The sequence below is a fragment of the Antennarius striatus genome, chromosome 22 (assembly GCF_040054535.1).
Source record: "Antennarius striatus isolate MH-2024 chromosome 22, ASM4005453v1, whole genome shotgun sequence".
NCBI lineage: Eukaryota > Metazoa > Chordata > Actinopteri > Lophiiformes > Antennariidae > Antennarius > Antennarius striatus.
In genome coordinates, this window is record NC_090797.1 from 130,001 (window position 1) to 147,500 (window position 17,500).

Consider the following 17,500-nt stretch of genomic DNA (forward strand, 5'->3'; position numbering starts at 1 on the left):
AGAACTACCAACACTACCCCCCAGAACTACCAACACTACCCCCCGGCGGGGCGGTACCTGGTTGCAGATGCAGTAGCGGGGCTCGTTGGGGTCGTAGGTCCAGTCCACCTGGCTGTTGACCTCTGCCTCCGGCAGCGCCGCTGTCTGCTGGGAGAGCTCCTGCGCCAGTGCCGACGACGAGGAGCAGGACGACAGCGACGAGGACGAGGACGAGGATGACTGGTGGCTGGAGGACTTGATGCCGCTCCTGGAGGAGGGGAGTCACACACCCATAAGACGCCCGAAAGACACCCAGAGGACACCCGAAAGACACCCAGAGGACACCCGAAAGACACCCAGAGGACACCCGAAAGATACCAACAGGACACCCGAAAGACACCCAGAGGACACCCGAAAGACACCCAGAGGACACCCAGAGGACACCCGAAAGATACCAACAGGACACCCGAAAGACACCCACAGGACACCCGAAAGACACCCAGAGGACACCCGAAAGACACCCACAGGAAACCCGAAAGACACCCAGAGAACAACCGAAAGACACCCAGAGCACACTCGAAAGATACCCAAAAGACACCCAGAGGACACCCGAAAGATACCCAAAAGACACCCAGAGGACACCCGAAAGATACCCAGAGGACACCTGAAATACACCCGGAGGACACCCCAGTCTCGGATGGTCACAGGTTCTGGAACCAAGCCACGGCAAACACAGGTGAACGCGGGACGCTTGTACCAGACACAGGTGAACACGGGACGCTTGTACCAGACACAGGTGAACGCGGGACGCTTGTACCAGACACAGGTGAACGCGGGACGCTTGTACCAGACACAGGTGAACACGGGACGCTTGTACCAGACACAGGTGAACGTGGGACGCTTGTACCAGACACAGGTGAACACGGGACGCTTGTACCAGACACAGGTGAACACGGGACGCTTGTACCAGACACAGGTGAACGTGGGACGCTTGTACCAGACACAGGTGAACGCGGGACGCTTGTACCAGACACAGGTGAACACGGGACGCTTGTACCAGACACAGGTGAACGCGGGACGCTTGTACCAGACACAGGTGAACACGGGACGCTTGTACCAGACACAGGTGAACGCGGGACGCTTGTACCAGACACAGGTGAACGCGGGACGCTTGTACCAGGGAGGTTGATTGTTTTTGTTGAACGTAATGGAGCCACTCTACCTGATGTGTCAAGCGTCATGACTAGCTAACAGCTAACTCCACGCTAACAGGGACCAGGGCTCCGTACTGATTAATTATTGGTAATCCTTCAGTCTTTTACATTCCAATTGGCATTACTACTCAAAACTACACTGACCTCAAGTACAGGGGGTCAGTGAACCCCTCGCAGGCAGTGAACGCCTCGCAGGCAGTGAACGCCTCGCAGGCAGTGAACGCCTCGTAGGCAGTGAACGCCTCGCAGGCAGTGAACACCTCGGAGGCAGTGAACGCCTCGCAGGCAGTGAACACCTCGGAGGCAGTGAACGCCTCGCAGGCACAGTATATGGTAGCAGTCCTTCTGCTAGCCAGGGCTCCGTTAGCGGGCTAGCATCTGTCTCTGGCTGCTGGTCTTACTTGGACTTGCGGCCCCTGGAGTCGGTAGTGGTGGTGGTGGGGGTGAGGGTCTGGGTGAGGGTGGAGGCCAGGGCGGAGGAGGAATAGCCGGTGCCGTCCCGCGACAGGGCGAACTCCCGGCCCAGCTGGAAGTCGTTGTTCTTGATGGCCTCGTAGCTCGCCTTCAGGCTGGACGTCCTCCGGCCCTCCTTCATCTGGACGGGGGACACAGAGGGGGCAGTTACTGACCAGTCAAGACCAGTTAGAGGACCCTGGACGGGGGGGTCTCAGTTACAGAACAAAGGAACAGGTAAAGATAACAGACCAATCACAGACACATGACACCCCCCACCCTAAGAACTGGTGAGGGAGGGGCTGGTTCCGGTTCGACTGAACTCAAACGGGGGGGCATCCGGTGGTGGTTTCTGCCCCCAATTCCCCTCCAGGTTGTCTGGTCAGACGGCAGACCCCTGCAGAGGGTGACCCTTGACAAGCCCTACCCACTTCACCTGTGTCTCCACAGGGTCGGCGATGGACCCCCCCCCCGACCTATGACCCAACCCATGGGAGGTGAGAACACCTGCCCAAACCCCTGGGGGGGCCAAATGTGTTCTCACCTGCGCGGTGGCCTGGACTGCCTGGGCGGCGGCCATGGTGATGGCGCCGGCGCCGGCCCCGGGGCCTGCCGGCAGCGCACTCAGGTTGTAAGAGGCCAGCGGCTGGGAGGGGGGGACACTGTACACACTGTTGGTGGACGAGGGGGTGCTGTTGGTCCGGCAGCCTGCAGGGGACACAACCGTTACCGCTGAACCGGGCCCCGAGGGGAACCGGGCCCCGAGGACCGGGGGGTGGGTCCTACCTGGCGTGTTCTCCTTGGAGGCGTCGGACGTGAGGGTGGACAGCAGCGCCTCAGACTTAAACTTCTTCTCTGGAACGTGTTCGGTGGTGTGGTGAGACGGAGCGCTGTACTTCCTCTCTGCATTTAAAGAAACAGTTTGACAGACAGGGAGGGGCCTGGGTTCACTCCAGTTCACTTTGCCTTTCACTCATATTTTCTCCTGTGGACACTGAACCAAGCTGACAGAACCTTCACACACATTTAGTAATACCTGTAGTAATACCTGTAGTAATACCTGTAGTAATACCTGTAGTAATATCGGTAGTAATACCTGTAGTAATACCTGTAGTAATACCTGTAGTAATACCTGTAGTAATACCTGTAGTAATACCTGTAGTAATATCTGTAGTAATACCTGTAGTAATATCGGTAGTAATACCTGTAGTAATACCTGTAGTAATACCTGTAGTAATACCTGTAGTAATACCTGTAGTAATACCTGTAGTACCATCTGTCTCTTTTCCTTCATTAACATTTGATTGTTTTTATTCATTGTCTCTTGCTTTTTGTTCAACTTTTGCATCTTCTTCAGAAGCATGGTGATAATCAATCAATAAATTAATTAATTAATCAATCAGTCAATCACCCTTTATTAGTCTATCTCTTAATCCCACCAGCAGACGTTCCAAAGCGTTTTAACAGACAGACAAACCCAACAGGACTCTTCTTGTTCTCTGGGGGGTCGGACTAACTCCTCTGTCACTGCAGCTTAGAACCAGCACACCTGTTGCTGATTGGTCGATTTTAATCAGTCAGAATCAGACAGGTGAGTCACACAGGTGAGTCACACAGGTGAGTCACACAGGTGAGTCACACAGGTGAGTCACACAGGTGAGTCACACAGGTGAGTCTGGTGATGGTGACTTCCAGGTTCTAAATGTGGGGGACCGGTAAAGACTGGATCTTGCTGACCGTTAAGGAATCTTAATCTCGTGTCGAGACGTGACGTGACGATCCTGCTCCCTGTCAAAAAATGTGCGTCTAAGTCACACACAAATGAGAACACTGGGGGACCGGTCCCGACCCGCTCGGTAATGGACTTGGGGGGGGCTGGCCGGTACTTACTCTCGTTGGCGGTGTGCGAGTGGACGTGGTGGTTATTGACGGGCTGAGACGGGCTGTCCATCTCTAGAGACCCTGCAGACGAACAGACAGATGAGACACCCCCACAGCCCCCCCCCCACACACACACACAACAGGAAGTGGGCGACGCGTACGTCTCTCCAGGACCTCGGTGATACCGGCGTTGTCGGCCTCCAGCTCCATCTTGAACTTGGCCAGTTCCTGGTCCAGCTTCCGGAGGTGCCGGTCCACCTGGAGGCCCAGGACATGGTTACTGAAACCAGAACCCCCCCCACCTGAGTCCCTGATTTGGGAGGAGCCTATTCATCTGAGCTCTGCCCCTCAAACGCTCACAGTTGTGGCTCCTCCTACTGCCAGAAAAAGGGCGTGTCCAGTGTGTTCCATCAGCTGGACACAGGAAGTCTGGGCGCCACCTAGTGGACGCGCACCTGCATAACATCAGACCTAAACGTCACCCCCCTTCTGGGGATGCTCATTGCCATGACAACTAGTAAGGGAGACCTGATAAATAAACCCATATATTGATTTATGTTGCTGCTTCAGCTTCACCCGCGTCAGACAGCGGCGACACCCCAGTCACATGACCTCACTCACCAGGTCGTAGATCTGATTGGCCAGCTGGACCTTCTCATCCGCATCCTCCAACGCTTTGTAGTAATCCTGAAACACAGAGGAGTGATCAGAGCCCACAGCCGACCCCCCATCGCTCAGATCCAAGCCCCCCAGCACCTTCTTGATGACCTCCATCTGCTCCTCCCTCCACTCCGGCTTGTTCTTCTTGGCGTTGACGAAGAACTCGATGACCTTCTGCTCCAGCTGGTCGGTGGCGTCTGGAGGGAGGGGGGGGGGGTTATCAAACAAGATTCTGTTTCCTGATGTTTCAAACACAAACAGGTTCTCCATGAAGGTACCACACGACCAGCCCCTGATAAGCTGACACTCATCATGCGACTCCTGGGGCCTGAAACCTGCCTCAGATCCTCAACCTCACTGGTCTCACAATGAGTCTGGGGGGGGGGTTCTAGGTGAACTAGACTTGACTGGTGGTTCAGCTGATCTGATCCCAGGTCTGGATCAGAACCAGGTGCCTCCCAGCAGGGTGCCATCCTGATCAGACTCGTGTTCTGTTAACGGTGATATCAGATCACACTGATCACTGGGGCTCTCCGTCCATCACCAGCTTTTCACGACCATTTGAACACTTCTGATGTTAAAAGGATGAAATAAATGGAGTTTCTGGACATTTATTCCAGGAACAATTCATCTGTTAATAGATCAAAAGAAAATCTGTTGGAACTCTTTATCTCTACTTGTCTGTGTAGGTTCTCAGTCATCCAGAAGCTGTTGAGTCCACCCACTGGGCGTTAAAAAAAGTTCTTTAAGACGTTTCGTCTCTCGTCCAAGAGACTTCTTCAGTTCGGAGGGGGCTGATCGTGTCCCAGCTTCATGTCAAGTTTTAGCTCTACTTAAAACTTCACATGAAGTGTGTGTGTTTGTGTGTGTGTAGGAGGGAGGATATTTCTTGTTTAAACTGCTTTTAAGCCTTTGGATTACTTATTTTGTATGAAAAGCGGTTTATAAATAAAGTTTGTACATAAATAAAAGACGCCTTACAGTTTAGTTTCAATGAATAAAATTATGTTTCGTTTATTTACAAAATATTACAAAACCTGGAAAGAGTATCTGATTTATTTAGTGGGTCTGAAGGAGTTAAATCAGCGGTTACACCGTTAAATCCCTGATCCTGAACCATCACCGGGATCCGGTCCCTCTCTCCTGCAGAACCCCAGCAGAACCTTCGGTCCACGGTGTCGGGTCATTAGCATCATGCTAATGCTAACAGGTTAGGTCTGTGTTTAGCTGCTCCGCTAACTCATCCAGTCCTGCTAAATGTCACCGGGACATCACGGGGGTGCTGCCGGTGCCCGTCCCGGTGTGTCCCCGGTGTGTCCCCGGTGTGTCCCCGGTGTGTCCCCGGTGCCCGGCGGTCAGTACGTACTCTGAACCTGCAGGTCCATCTCCCTCATTTCCGTAAACCTGTCGCGGAGATCCATGGGAAGCTGCTCGATCACTGCCGGAGAGAGACACACGTCAGCTGCTAGCGGCTAGGCTAACGGCGGAGCGGAAATCACACCGCTTCCTGCTCAAAACGCGCCAAAACGACCTGCGACGCTTCGTCGCGTGCGGTACTCACTCTCCAGGTAATCCTCCAGGTAGAGCATCGCGGCCAAAGGACGAGTTCAGTGTTTCAGGAGAAAAATCTGCGCATTCAATATGGCGCCGCCAGCTGCTGTCTGCTCACAAAACACGGAGGTCAGACAAAGTGACGCAAACGGCTTCCTGTGTTCTGATTGGTTTAAATCTGCTGCGTGGGCGTTGATTTGCGTTCGCTGAAGAGACGCCTGGTGGGAGATGTAGTTCATCGCTGCTGTCACTCATCGTTGATGTCTTCAGGGCAGCAGATTGAGCAGCGCCATTAGATATATTAGATATAAACTAGAGGGAACCCGTGGACATTCCACGATAAAACAGTGACACCAGACTTCATACCAAACACATACAACAAATGTATTGGTTTATAAACCAAACGCACCAACGTAGTCAATTGTGAAGCCGCAGCTGAATGCTAGCAGGCTAACTGGAGAAAGAAAGCTAACTACTGGTGAGACTGGGAGAGGAGCTAACGCTAAAGGAGCTAACGCTAAAGGAGCTAACGCTAAAGGAGCTAACGCTAAAGGAGCTAACGCTAAAGGAAAAGGCTCCTGTCCAAAGAGCAGGTGTTAAAGAAATGTTGGAGAAGTGATGGTTCTGTTAGTGACTACATGAACACAACTGTATGGAGTTACTAAAGAGCGTTCTGTCAGCCCCCCCAGGAGCATTTTGGTTCTCCACCAGGGGGCAGCACGTCCCGGTCTGACCCAGAACTGGTGTCGATGTCTTAGGCGAGGTACGTGAATAAATGAATGAATGATTAAATAAACTTGATGACTCAAAGAAACAGACGAACAAACATCCAGCAGTCAGCATGTTTATAACGCGTCTTCAACGTGGAGCTGTTACACGACACAACGTAGCCGGTTTGAACTCCGTCCATTCTGTGTGTACATGTAGACACGGGTCACACACAATGACGTCACAGCGGTATTCGTCATAGGGAGACACCCCCCCGGATAGAAAACGTTTCGGTTACAGCGTCCCCACGACAACGCAGACCCGTGGTTTGCAAAAAACTTCACTTTGTCCAGCGTTTTGGCCCCGGATGTCTTATCGTGTGTACGAAAGGCGTAAGCAACAAAAGGGCCTCACTGCCCGACCTTATGCCATAGTGATCACGGGACTCCTGCTGGAAGATGGCTCCTGTGGCCCCTCCCCCAGACTCATGTCACCATAAAAGTTGGTGGATGAGTCCAGGCCCCCCAGGTGGAATCAAAACGACTGGAAGTGGGGCAGGAAGAACTTTTATTGTTGTCATGACAAGAAATCAAGGCAGTAACTATCATCATGATGCATGCGTGTCAGACTGGACAGAACATGTCAGAGAACATGAGACGCTGATGAGGAACCAGTCCAGCAGGAGGCATGAAAATCTCATCCAACCTCACCCGACCTCATCCAACCTCATCAAAAGAAATCAGTGACTGAAAAACGTCCATGTTTACCTCTTCCTCCATGACTGAAACTGGTAGAACCACTGGTTCTACTGGTGGTTCTACTGGTGGAGCTACTTGTGGATCTACTGGTGGTTTTTCTGGTGGTTCTACTAGTGGTTCTACTGGTGGAGCTACTTGTGGATCTACTGGTGGTTTTTCTGGTGGTTCTACTAGTGGTTCTACTGGTGGAGCTACTTGTGGATCTACTGGTGGTTCTACTGGTGGTTTTTCTGGTGGTTCTACTAGTGGTTCTACTGGTGGATCTACTTGTGGATCTACTAGTGGTTCTACTGGTGGATATACTGGTAGTTCTACTGGCTCTATCTACGTAGCTTTGCATACTGCCTGGCAGCAGAGGGATACAGCTAGCTTAGCTTGTGTAACGTAGAAAAGTATAGCTAGGATAAAGTTAGGATTAGCTAACGTTCGCTAACGTTAGCTCGTGAATAGGTCAGGGTTCATTGTTGCTATGACAACCGCAGCTGTCAGGACGATGGATTCAAACCTCTGTCCTGCTGCACCTGAGGGGGTTTCAACTCATTTAAAAAAGAAACACAATGAAAGAGAAACAAACTGAACCACAACGTAAACAAACTAAACAACAAAGTAAACCACAACGTAAACAAACTAAACAACAAAGTAAACCACAATGTAAACAAACTAAACAACAAAGTAAACCACAACGTAAACAAACTAAACAACAAAGTAAACCACAATGTAAACAAACTAAACAACAAAGTAAACCACAACGTAAACAAACTAAACAACAAAGTAAACCACAATGTAAACAAACTGAACAACAAAGTAAACCACAACGTAAACAACAAACTTAACAACAAAGTAAACCACAACGTAAACAAACTCAACAACAAAGTAAACAACCTAAACAAACTAAACAACAAAGTAAACAACGTAAACACAAACCAAGCCCTAAAGTCAACCAGCAGCAAAGTGCTGCATCACATTTCTTCACACCACCTGACAGAGGATCTGCTGGGGGGCCAGAACGTTCTGGACGGCGCAGAGGAAGGCAGTCAGGTAAAGAAGCAGGAGCGGTCACATGACCTGTCCTGATGACATCACACATTCAGTCAGACCTGCATGCAGAAACATCCCAACACAAACACAGATAGTAAACATGCTTATAGGACCCCACCCCCTTTAAAGAAAACTGTTAGCAGCCATGACATCACTCCTTGAGCTACCAATCACATGTACCCAGTTTGTACCCGCCCCCAAGGAATGATGTCACACGGCTTTGTGATGATTGGCTAACACAGGCCAACGACTGGTTTCTCACCACCTTTGAACGATGATCTCCTGTCAGTGGTTCCAGAGCTAACCAGACACGCCAGAACACGGGTAAGCTACTAGCTTGTGAGACAGAGCAGCAGTTAGCAGAAGACTGCTGGCATAGCTCACCGTGTTAGCGTCCCTTCCTGTAGTGACATCATCGCATTCACAGCTCTGCACACGTTACTTGCAGCAACTACCTGATAACTGTATTCAATGCTATTGGTTCAGGAAGCTTACAACCAGGTGAGGAATCAAATTAGCCTTACGGCTAAGCTAGCTCGGAGTTAGCCGATACCTCTCAACCCCATGAACTAGTGAACTGAACTCAGCTGGTTAGTTAAACCCATGAGGTTCCACCAGGGAAATTAATTCTCTGATGGAAACTCGTTAAGGGATAAAGTTATACTGTACTCTGTATTCTACCCTACTCTCTACTCTATTCTGTACCCTACTCTCTACTCTATTCTGTACCCTACTCTCTACTCTATTCTGTACCCTACTCTCTACTCTATTCTGTACCCTACTCTCTACTCTATTCTGTACCCTACTCTCTACTCTATTCTGTACTCTACTCTATTCTGTACTCTACTCTCTATTCTGTACTCTACTCTCTACTTTACTCTGTACTCTACTCTCTACACTACTTTACTCTGTACTCTACTCTCTCCTCATGACTCTAACAAACTTCAGTGTTCCTGAATGTTAAATTGTCTGAACGTCGGTTGAGGTAGACGGTTTCTCTCGCTTCCATTTCTCATGCATAGCTAAGCTAACTGAACCTGAAGTCTCTGATGGCTAACAGTCCTCCCAAAACGTCAGACATTTCTTCTAACTGCTTTCAAAGTTAACAAATCTGAAAGCTTTGATTGTGTTGAAGACATCAGATTTAAAGACACACAGGATTGTAAAAACAGTGGTGATTTAAGGTCAGCTAGCGTGCTAACGTCTGGTCTTCTGTGATGTTGGACCATCGGAGCAATCCCAGGTGCTTCAGCAGTTTTAGTGCGTACAGAATGTCGCCTCAACCGATAGCGTCTGCCGCAGTGGTGTCAACCCCAACCCCGCAACCCCTGGTGGTCCTCCTGCTGGGTGGGGTTTGTCTAGAGTGCAGATACCCGGACGAAGCTGGCCTGGGGGCAGTTGGTGGAGCTCGCCGGGTCCTCGCCCTGCTCTGTGTTGGTGGGCGAGGTGATGATGGTGGCAGCGGTGAGGTACGGCTGGTCACAGTTCAGAGGAACCGCCTCCTCAAACGGGGCGTTCAGACTGGAACGGCTGGAGAGAGAAGAGACGCCATGTCTGAAATCAACCAATCAATTAGTGGTAGGAATGAAGCCCCGCCCCCCAAACCCACAAACTGATTAACCCATCTAAACCAGAACCTGTCCATGTTGAGTCCTTTGGACCTTTGCTGGACTTTGGTTCTGAGTTTGTCTCCTTCAGACAAGAACCTGACCAGCGTTCTGTGTTGATCCGGGTCAACCGCGGACTGAAGGAACCACCGGTCGGTCCACCGGTCCGTCCACCCTGAGCCTGGTCTGTCCACCCTGAGCCCCGGTCTGTCCACCCTAAGCATCGGTGTGTCCACCCTGAGCCCCGGTCTGTCCACCCTGAGCCCCGGTCTGTCCACCCTGAGCCCCGGTCTGTCCACCGGTCTGTCCACCCTGAGCCCCGGTCTGTCCACCGGTCTGTCCACCCTGAGCCCCAGTCCGTCCACCCTGAGCCCCAGTCCGTCCACCCTGAGCCCCGGTCCATCCACCCTGAGCCCTGGTCTGTCCACCCTGAGTCCTGGTCCGTCAGACTGGTTCTGTTCCAACCTGTTGGTCAGCGGTCGCTCTCGGATCTGGATGGTGCTCAGTTCCTGGATGCTGGCCTGCAGACCTGCTGACATGTTGGAGTTGGGGACATTGAAGGACTTCCTCTTCCTGCGAGCACAACAGGAAGTCAGGCCATGAGGAGAGGAAGACGAGGACGTGGATGAAGAGCTGGACATCTGCTTCAGGAGAGGCTCTTCCCTGCAGCCTACTTGGTAAATCTTCTCATCCACAAACTGGTGGTTCTGAAGGACATCAGGGACGGGGGTTAGACTGGGTACCTCCTGGAGATGTGGGGTGTCTGGTCAGGAACCAGAACCAGTGGTTCCAGCACTCCAGGTTCTCACCGTGGTTTTCTCCAGGCAGTTTAGCAGGTGATGATGATGCACCTCAAAGTTGGGGTTGATTTTGCACACCAGGGCCTGCCCCGCCTCCTTTGACGCCTGTAGGTCACAAACACAAATCACATGACCAATGACTCCACCTCTGGACACGCCTCTGCCCCACCGTCACTGACAGCACAAAACAGGTGAGACCAGAAGGAGCACCTGATCGTCCCCCGGATCAAACAACCGCTGGACTACCTTTAGGGTCTCACCTGGGGACCCCCAAAGAGGGCTCCTGTGGACCCCAGACAGGCGTTAGACATGAACATACTGAGAACAGTTGGTGCTCATGATGGTCCCATCTTCTTCCTCACTCCCCCTCCCTCCCCCTTGAAAAGAGCAACTATTCCGGAAGACTTCCTGCAAACAGAGGTTGAATTCTTGGTCCAAGTTCAGGGTCTAAGTCAGGTTCAGGGTCCAGGTCAGGTTCAGGGTCCAGGTCAGGTTCAGGGTCCAGGTCAGGTTCAGGGTCCAGGTGAGGTTCAGGGTCCACGTCAAGTTCAGGGTCCAAGTCAGGTTCAGGGTCCACGTCAAGTTCAGGGTCCAAGTCAGGTTCAGGTTCCAGGTCAGGTTCAGGTTCCAGGTCAGGTTCAGGGTCCAGGTCAGGTTCAGGGTCCAAGTCAGGTTCAGGGTCCAGGTCAGGTTCAGGGTCCACGTCAAGTTCAGGGTCCAAGTCAGGTTCAGGTTCCAGGTCAGGTTCAGGGTCCAGGTCAGGTTCAGGTTCCAGGTCAGGTTCAGGGTCCAGGTCAGGTTCAGGGTCCAGGTGAGGTTCAGGGTCCAGGTGAGGTTCAGGGTCCATGTCAAGTTCAGGGTCCAAGTCAGGTTCAGGTTCCAGGTCAGGTTCAGGGTCCAAGTCAGGTTCAGGGTCCAGGTGAGGTTCAGGGTCCACGTCAAGTTCAGGGTCCAAGTCGGGTTCAGGTTCCAGGTCAGGTTCAGGGTCCAGGTCAGGTTCAGGGTCCAGGTCAGGTTCAGGGTCCAGGTCAGGTTCAGGGTCCACGTCAAGTTCAGGGTCCAAGTCAGGTTCAGGGTCAACGTCAAGTTCAGGGTCCAAGTCAGGTTCAGGTTCCAGGTCAGGTTCAGGGTCCAGGTCAGGTTCAGGGTCCAGGTCAGGTTCAGGGTCCAGGTCAGGTTCAGGGTCCACATCAAGTTCAGGGTCCAAGTCAGGTTCAGGTTCCAGGTCAGGTTCAGGGTCAAGGTCAGGTTCAGGGTCCAAGTCAGGTTCAGGGTCCAAGTCAGGTTCAGGGTCTAAGTCAGGTTCAGGGTCCAAGTCAGTTGAGGGTCTAGGTCAGGTTCAGGGTCCAGGTCAGGTTCAGGGTCCAGGTCAGGTTCAGGGTCCAGGTCAGGTTCAGGGTTCAGGTGATGTTCAGGGTCCACGTCAAGTTCAGGGTCCAAGTCAGGTTCAGGGTCCACGTCAAGTTCAGGGTCCAAGTCAGGTTCAGGTTCCAGGTCAGGTTCAGGGTCCAGGTCAGGTTCAGGGTCCAGGTGAGGTTCAGGGTCCAGGTGAGGTTCAGGGTCCACGTCAAGTTCAGGGTCCAAGTCAGGTTCAGGTTCCAGGTCAGGTTCAGGGTCCAGGTCAGGTTCAGGGTCCAGGTCAGGTTCAGGGTCCAGGTCAGGTTCAGGGTCCACGTCAAGTTCAGGGTCCAAGTCAGGTTCAGGTTCCAGGTCAGGTTCAGGGTCAAGGTCAGGTTCAGGGTCCAAGTCAGGTTCAGGGTCCAAGTCAGGTTCAGGGTCTAAGTCAGTTGAGGGTCTAGGTCAGGTTCAGGGTCCAGGTCAGGTTCAGGGTCCAGGTCAGGTTCAGGGTCCAAGTCAGTTGAGGGTCTAGGTCAGGTTCAGGGTCCAGGTCAGGTTCAGGGTCCAGGTCAGGTTCAGGGTCCAGGTCAGGTTCAGGGTCCAGGTCAGGTTCAGGGTTCAGGTCAGGTTCAGGGTCCACATCAAGTTCAGGGTCCAAGTCAGGTTCAGGGTCCACGTCAAGTTCAGGGTCCAAGTCAGGTTCAGGTTCCAGGTCAGGTTCAGGGTCTGGGTTCAAGTACTAGGTCAGGTTCAGGTTCCGGGTCCAGGTCAGGGTCACCTTCTGTGCTCGTCTCTTCTCCGCCCTCTGGCTCTGGTGGTAGATGCGGCTGAAGTTGGACACGATGACGGGGACCGGCAGGGCGATGACCAGAACGCCGCTCAGAGAGCAGATGGAGCCGAAGATCTTCCCCATGATGGTCTTTGGGACCATGTCCCCGTACCTGCAGGACAGGGACTCGGTTTAGGGTCAGAACGCCCACAGAGACACCCTCCTGGACCTGAAACACCCGGCTGGACCTGAAACACCCGGCTGGACCTGAAACACCCGGCTGGACCTGAAACACCCGGCTGGACCTGAAACACCCGGCTGGACCTGAAACCCCCGATGGACCTGAAACACCCGATGGACCTGAAACACCCGATGGACCTGAAACCCCCGATGGACCTGAAACACCCGATGGACCTGAAACCCCCGATGGACCTGAAACCCCCGATGGACATGAAACCCCCGATGGACCTGAAACACCCCATGGACCTGAAACCCCCGATGGACCTGAAACCCCCGATGGACCTGAAACACCCGATGGACATGAAACCCCCGATGGACCTGAAACCCCCGATGGACCTGAAACCCCCGATGGACATGAAACCCCCGATGGACCTGAAACCCCCGATGGACCTGAAACACCCGATGGACCTGAAACACCCGATGGACATGAAACCCCCGATGGACCTGAAACCCCCGATGGACCTGAAACCCCCGATGGACATGAAACCCCCGATGGACCTGAAACCCCCGATGGACCTGAAACCCCCGATGGACCTGAAACCCCCGATGGACCTGAAACACCCGGCTCCTGCTGATGTCATGACTTCAGTTTCCTGCTGACAGAAAAGAAACTCAACATTCAGATGAAACGCTGAATCGATGATTTGAAGCCATCAGCAATAAAAATGCGCTGACTGAGCGTTTTCTCAGCAGGCTGAAGCCACACCCCCTCAGTGTCCACCAGGAGGCGACACAACATCACCCCAGCAGGGCTCAAAACACATCGGAGTCCAGAGGGCATCAAACTGTGGGTCACAAATGAACAAAACAGACAAACAAACAGACAAAACTCCATACGAGACTCCATAAATAGAGAAAATAAATGCCAGAAAATGACGGATAAAAGAGGAAGACAGTGAACATGGCGATTGGGTCACGTGGTGTGATTTGGGTGGGAGGAGCTACAAGAAAGGCTGAAGTGAAAGTCTTCTTTATGCTAAACACCTGAGGAGGAGGGGGAGTGGCTAAACGCTGACATCACATCAGCCACGAGTTGATCTGAATAGACGATTTGCCTTTGAGCTAATCACATTAGCAATGGCATTAGCATGTAGCCGACCGCGGCATTTCTGTAGGATAATATTAATACTATTATTAATTAGCATTAATTATTTATCACCATAATCATTGGTTGTTGTTACTGATCTGACCACTAGGGGGCCTCTGAGTCCATGGCTGAGGCCACCGGTTCCATCAGAACTCTGGGACTGGGTGGATCACGGACTTCCTGACAGACAGACGGCAGTTCGTGAGGCTGGGGAAGCATGTCTCCGACACCCGGACTATCAGCACTGGATCCCCTCAAGGCTGCGTTCTTTCCCCTCTGCTCTTCTCCCTGTACACCAACTGCTGCACATCTGGTAACCAGTCTGTCAAACTCCTGACGTTTGCTGACGACACCACCCTCATCGGCCTCATCTCTGATGGGGATGAGTCAGCCTACAGAAGTTAGTTAGACCAGCTGGTATCATGGTGCAGCAGGAACAACCTGGAGCTCAACGCTCTCAAAGCAGTGGAGATGATAGTGGACTTCAGGAAAGACCCTCCTGCCCTTCCCCCCGTCACCACCTGTGACACTCCAGTGACCCCTGTGGAGTCCTTCCGCTTCCTGGGCACCACCATCACCCGGGAGCTCAAATGGGAGCAGAACATCAGCTCCCTCACCAAGAAGGCTCAGCAGAGGATGTATTTCTGAAGAAGTTCCACCTCCCTGTGGAGACGCTGGTGAACTTCTACACGGCCACCATTCAGTCCATCCTCACCTCCTCCATGTCAGTGGGGTTTCCCCAGCCGCGGCCAGGGACAAGGCCCAGCTGCAGCGTGTCATCCGTTCTGTGGAGAAGGTGGTCGTCTGCAGCCTCCCACACCTCCAGGAACTGTTCCACACAAGGACCCGCTGACGTGCAGCCAGGATTGCCGCTGACCCCTCTCATCCCGGCCACAACCTGTTCCAGACCCTCCCCTCAGGCAAGAGGCTACGGTCCATCCGGACCAGGACCTCACGCCATAAAAACAGCTTCTTCCCCACTGCAGTCAGCCTCATGAACAATGCCCCCCCCCCAGGTAACCATCTGCCCCTCACCACCCTGCAAAGACAGTTTACTGTTTGGACTTCTGTTCTTCGCCTGCAAACACCTCCTTATTCAGGATCTCAACTCCCCGTAATGTGAACTGTGAATGGGTTCCTGCTCCTGTTCCTCCTTCACTCGTGTTCTCCTCACCTGTCAGCGCAGCCACACCCTCAGGTTCCTCCACACCCTCAGGTTCCTCCACACCCTCAGGTTCCTCCACACCCTCAGGTTCCTCCACACCCTCAGGTTCCTCCACACCCTCAGGTTCCTCCACACCCTCAGGTTCCTCCACACCCTCAGGTTCCTCCACACCCTCAGGTTCCTCCACAGGAACTTTTACTCTCCTTGGCAATAAAACCTTTTGTGATTCTGATAGAACACGTTAAAGAATACGTTAAAGAACACATTAAGAACACGCCAAAGAACATGTTAAAGGCAACATTAAAGAGCAGTCAAAGGATGAGAACATAGACGATCGCCCTCGTCACGCTTTAAACACACGTGACCTCTGATTCCCAGACCTCTGCCAGGACGCATGACTGAAAAAGACGAGCAGAGATGAGATGAAGATGAAAACGCAGCTTGGCGCTGGAATCGGCCAACGACAGAGCTGCGCTTCCTTGCGTCGCTCTGAGGGAGCGAGGAGATTACCACTGAGCGCAATGCTAATGTGACAGCTTCCTGTCAGCACCCCTTCCACCCCCGCAGAGCATCACGCCACCGGGTCATACATGTTCTCCTGCATCACGTCCTGAATGAGCCCAGGAGTCTGAGCCTCAGTCCAGGTTCACACAGTGAAACAGTCCAGGTTCACACAGTGAAACAGTCCAGGTTCACACAGTGAAACAGTCCAGGTTCACACAGTGAAACAGTCCAGGTTCACACAGTGAAACAGTCTGAGGTACCATCTCCAGCAAAACCAGGACTGGAACCAGGACAAAAACCAGAAGCACGACCAGGACCAGGACCAGGACCAGCACTCAATGTGAAGCCGTTGAGAAGAGGAGCGAGCTGATTGGAGGCCTGGCCAGCCTGAACCGGGCTTTGACTCCATCCCAGTGAGGTCACCAGTTTGACCTTCAGGTCAGCTCTTGTGACACGGGACCGAATTCTGCTGATTTCAGCTTTTTAAAATGTGTTCGTAACGGTTTTGGTCGTTCTGATGTGATGCATTTCCTCTTCCTGTGGCTCAACAGGAAGTGATGACACAGTGTGTTCTCCAGCAGCAGGACGCGTCGCTCTGGTCCTCACGGATCAGAACACGGATCAGAACACGGATCAGAACCTCCAGCCCATGACGACGGTTCACACGAACAGCTGATCCTCGTCCTCACGCTGCTTCTATTTTTAGCGTAGCATCCAGGTGCAGCTGCTGCTTGTCAGCGTTAGCATTTTAGCATGAACTCGTCTGATCATGTGTGTCGGGTCGAGAACAAACATGCTCCATTACACACACGTGTGACGAACACATGACGGGACCGCGGGTCCACGATCCTCCACCACAGATCAGAGAACCGCATGGGTGGGCGGGGCCGCGGGCGCTGCGTCTGCAGCAGGGGGCGTGGCTTGGCTGTCGTGGCGGTAGTAGGGGTCGTGGCGGATGTGGGCGTGGCTGTCATGGCGGCAGTAGGGGGCGTGGCGGTCGTGGGCGTGGTGGCGTGGACAGATACGCGTCGGCGTCAGGCAGGAAGCGTCTAACCTCCCTGTCGTCTTCTTCCTGTTCGGCGGCTCGAACGGGTTTGTCATCGTGGTCCAATCGCCGCTTTGAGCCTGAGGGATGCTTCTGTCGCCGTGGAAACGCCTTCATTTTCTTCCTCCTCCTCTGCCGTGTTGTTTTGCTGCTGACAGGAAGTTGTCGTCTCCGTCTTGGGCGATGAAAGGTGGGCGACGCCCGTTTCCTTCATCTTCATTGTCATCCTCACCTGTGTGACGACGATAAACTTAGCCTAGCTAGCCTAGCTCGCTCAGGCTAGGCTAAATCAGGCTAGGCTAACTCAGGCTAGGCTACCTCAGGCTAGGTTTAGATCCATGTGGATCCGATCAGTGTTGAAGCTCCAGGTTTGACTGGATCAATAAATCCTGATCAGTTGATTGATAACTGATCCATTGGTCATGTACAGATGGACTCGCTGAGGAATTCGAACCGCTAGCCTGCGGTTGCCAGAGCAACCCTCTGCAGTACATCAACCAGAGCATCACAGGAGGATCAATACGTTACCACGGAAACAACGAGGACAATCAGCAGCACGTCGTCCATTACGCCCAGTTCTGTTGAGCTGGTTCTGATGTCATCAGAACCAGCTGATGGCGTGGGTTCTGAGTCTCTGGAACCTTGTAGAACCCGACTGAACAGAACCATCAGAACGTCTCCGTGAGACACGTGAGGCGGTGCT

The 17,500-nt window shown here is 52.8% G+C and overlaps 2 protein-coding genes across 3 annotated transcripts in view; both read right to left on the reverse strand.

Annotated features, from left to right (window-relative positions):
- ing3 (inhibitor of growth family, member 3) overlaps positions 1-5,885 on the reverse strand; it is a 7,639-nt gene extending 1,754 nt beyond the window's left edge. Inside the window, exons 1-10 of one of the 2 annotated variants that reach the window (XM_068306681.1) lie at positions 5,749-5,885; positions 5,554-5,625; positions 4,284-4,384; positions 4,149-4,214; positions 3,689-3,785; positions 3,537-3,608; positions 2,433-2,549; positions 2,191-2,354; positions 1,595-1,788; positions 58-247 (exon numbers count right to left, since the gene is read on the reverse strand). In XM_068306681.1, coding sequence (XP_068162782.1) covers positions 58-247; positions 1,595-1,788; positions 2,191-2,354; positions 2,433-2,549; positions 3,537-3,608; positions 3,689-3,785; positions 4,149-4,214; positions 4,284-4,384; positions 5,554-5,625; positions 5,749-5,776 — 1,101 coding nt within the window. In that variant the 5' untranslated portion in view covers positions 5,777-5,885. Of the gene's footprint in view, positions 1-57; positions 248-1,594; positions 1,789-2,190; positions 2,355-2,432; positions 2,550-3,536; positions 3,609-3,688; positions 3,786-4,148; positions 4,385-5,553; positions 5,626-5,748 lie in introns of both variants that reach the window. The other variant, XM_068306680.1, reaches the window with a different exon arrangement.
- Positions 5,886-5,939: 54 nt separating this feature from the next.
- Positions 5,940-17,500, reverse strand: part of LOC137589149 (A-type voltage-gated potassium channel KCND2-like) — a 31,500-nt gene continuing 19,939 nt past the window's right edge. The window contains exons 2-5 of the mRNA XM_068306678.1: positions 12,766-12,928; positions 10,659-10,754; positions 10,315-10,556; positions 5,940-9,772 (exon numbers count right to left, since the gene is read on the reverse strand). Of these exons, the coding sequence (XP_068162779.1) occupies positions 9,601-9,772; positions 10,315-10,556; positions 10,659-10,754; positions 12,766-12,928 (673 nt within the window). The 3' untranslated portion in view covers positions 5,940-9,600. The remainder of the gene's footprint in view (positions 9,773-10,314; positions 10,557-10,658; positions 10,755-12,765; positions 12,929-17,500) is intronic.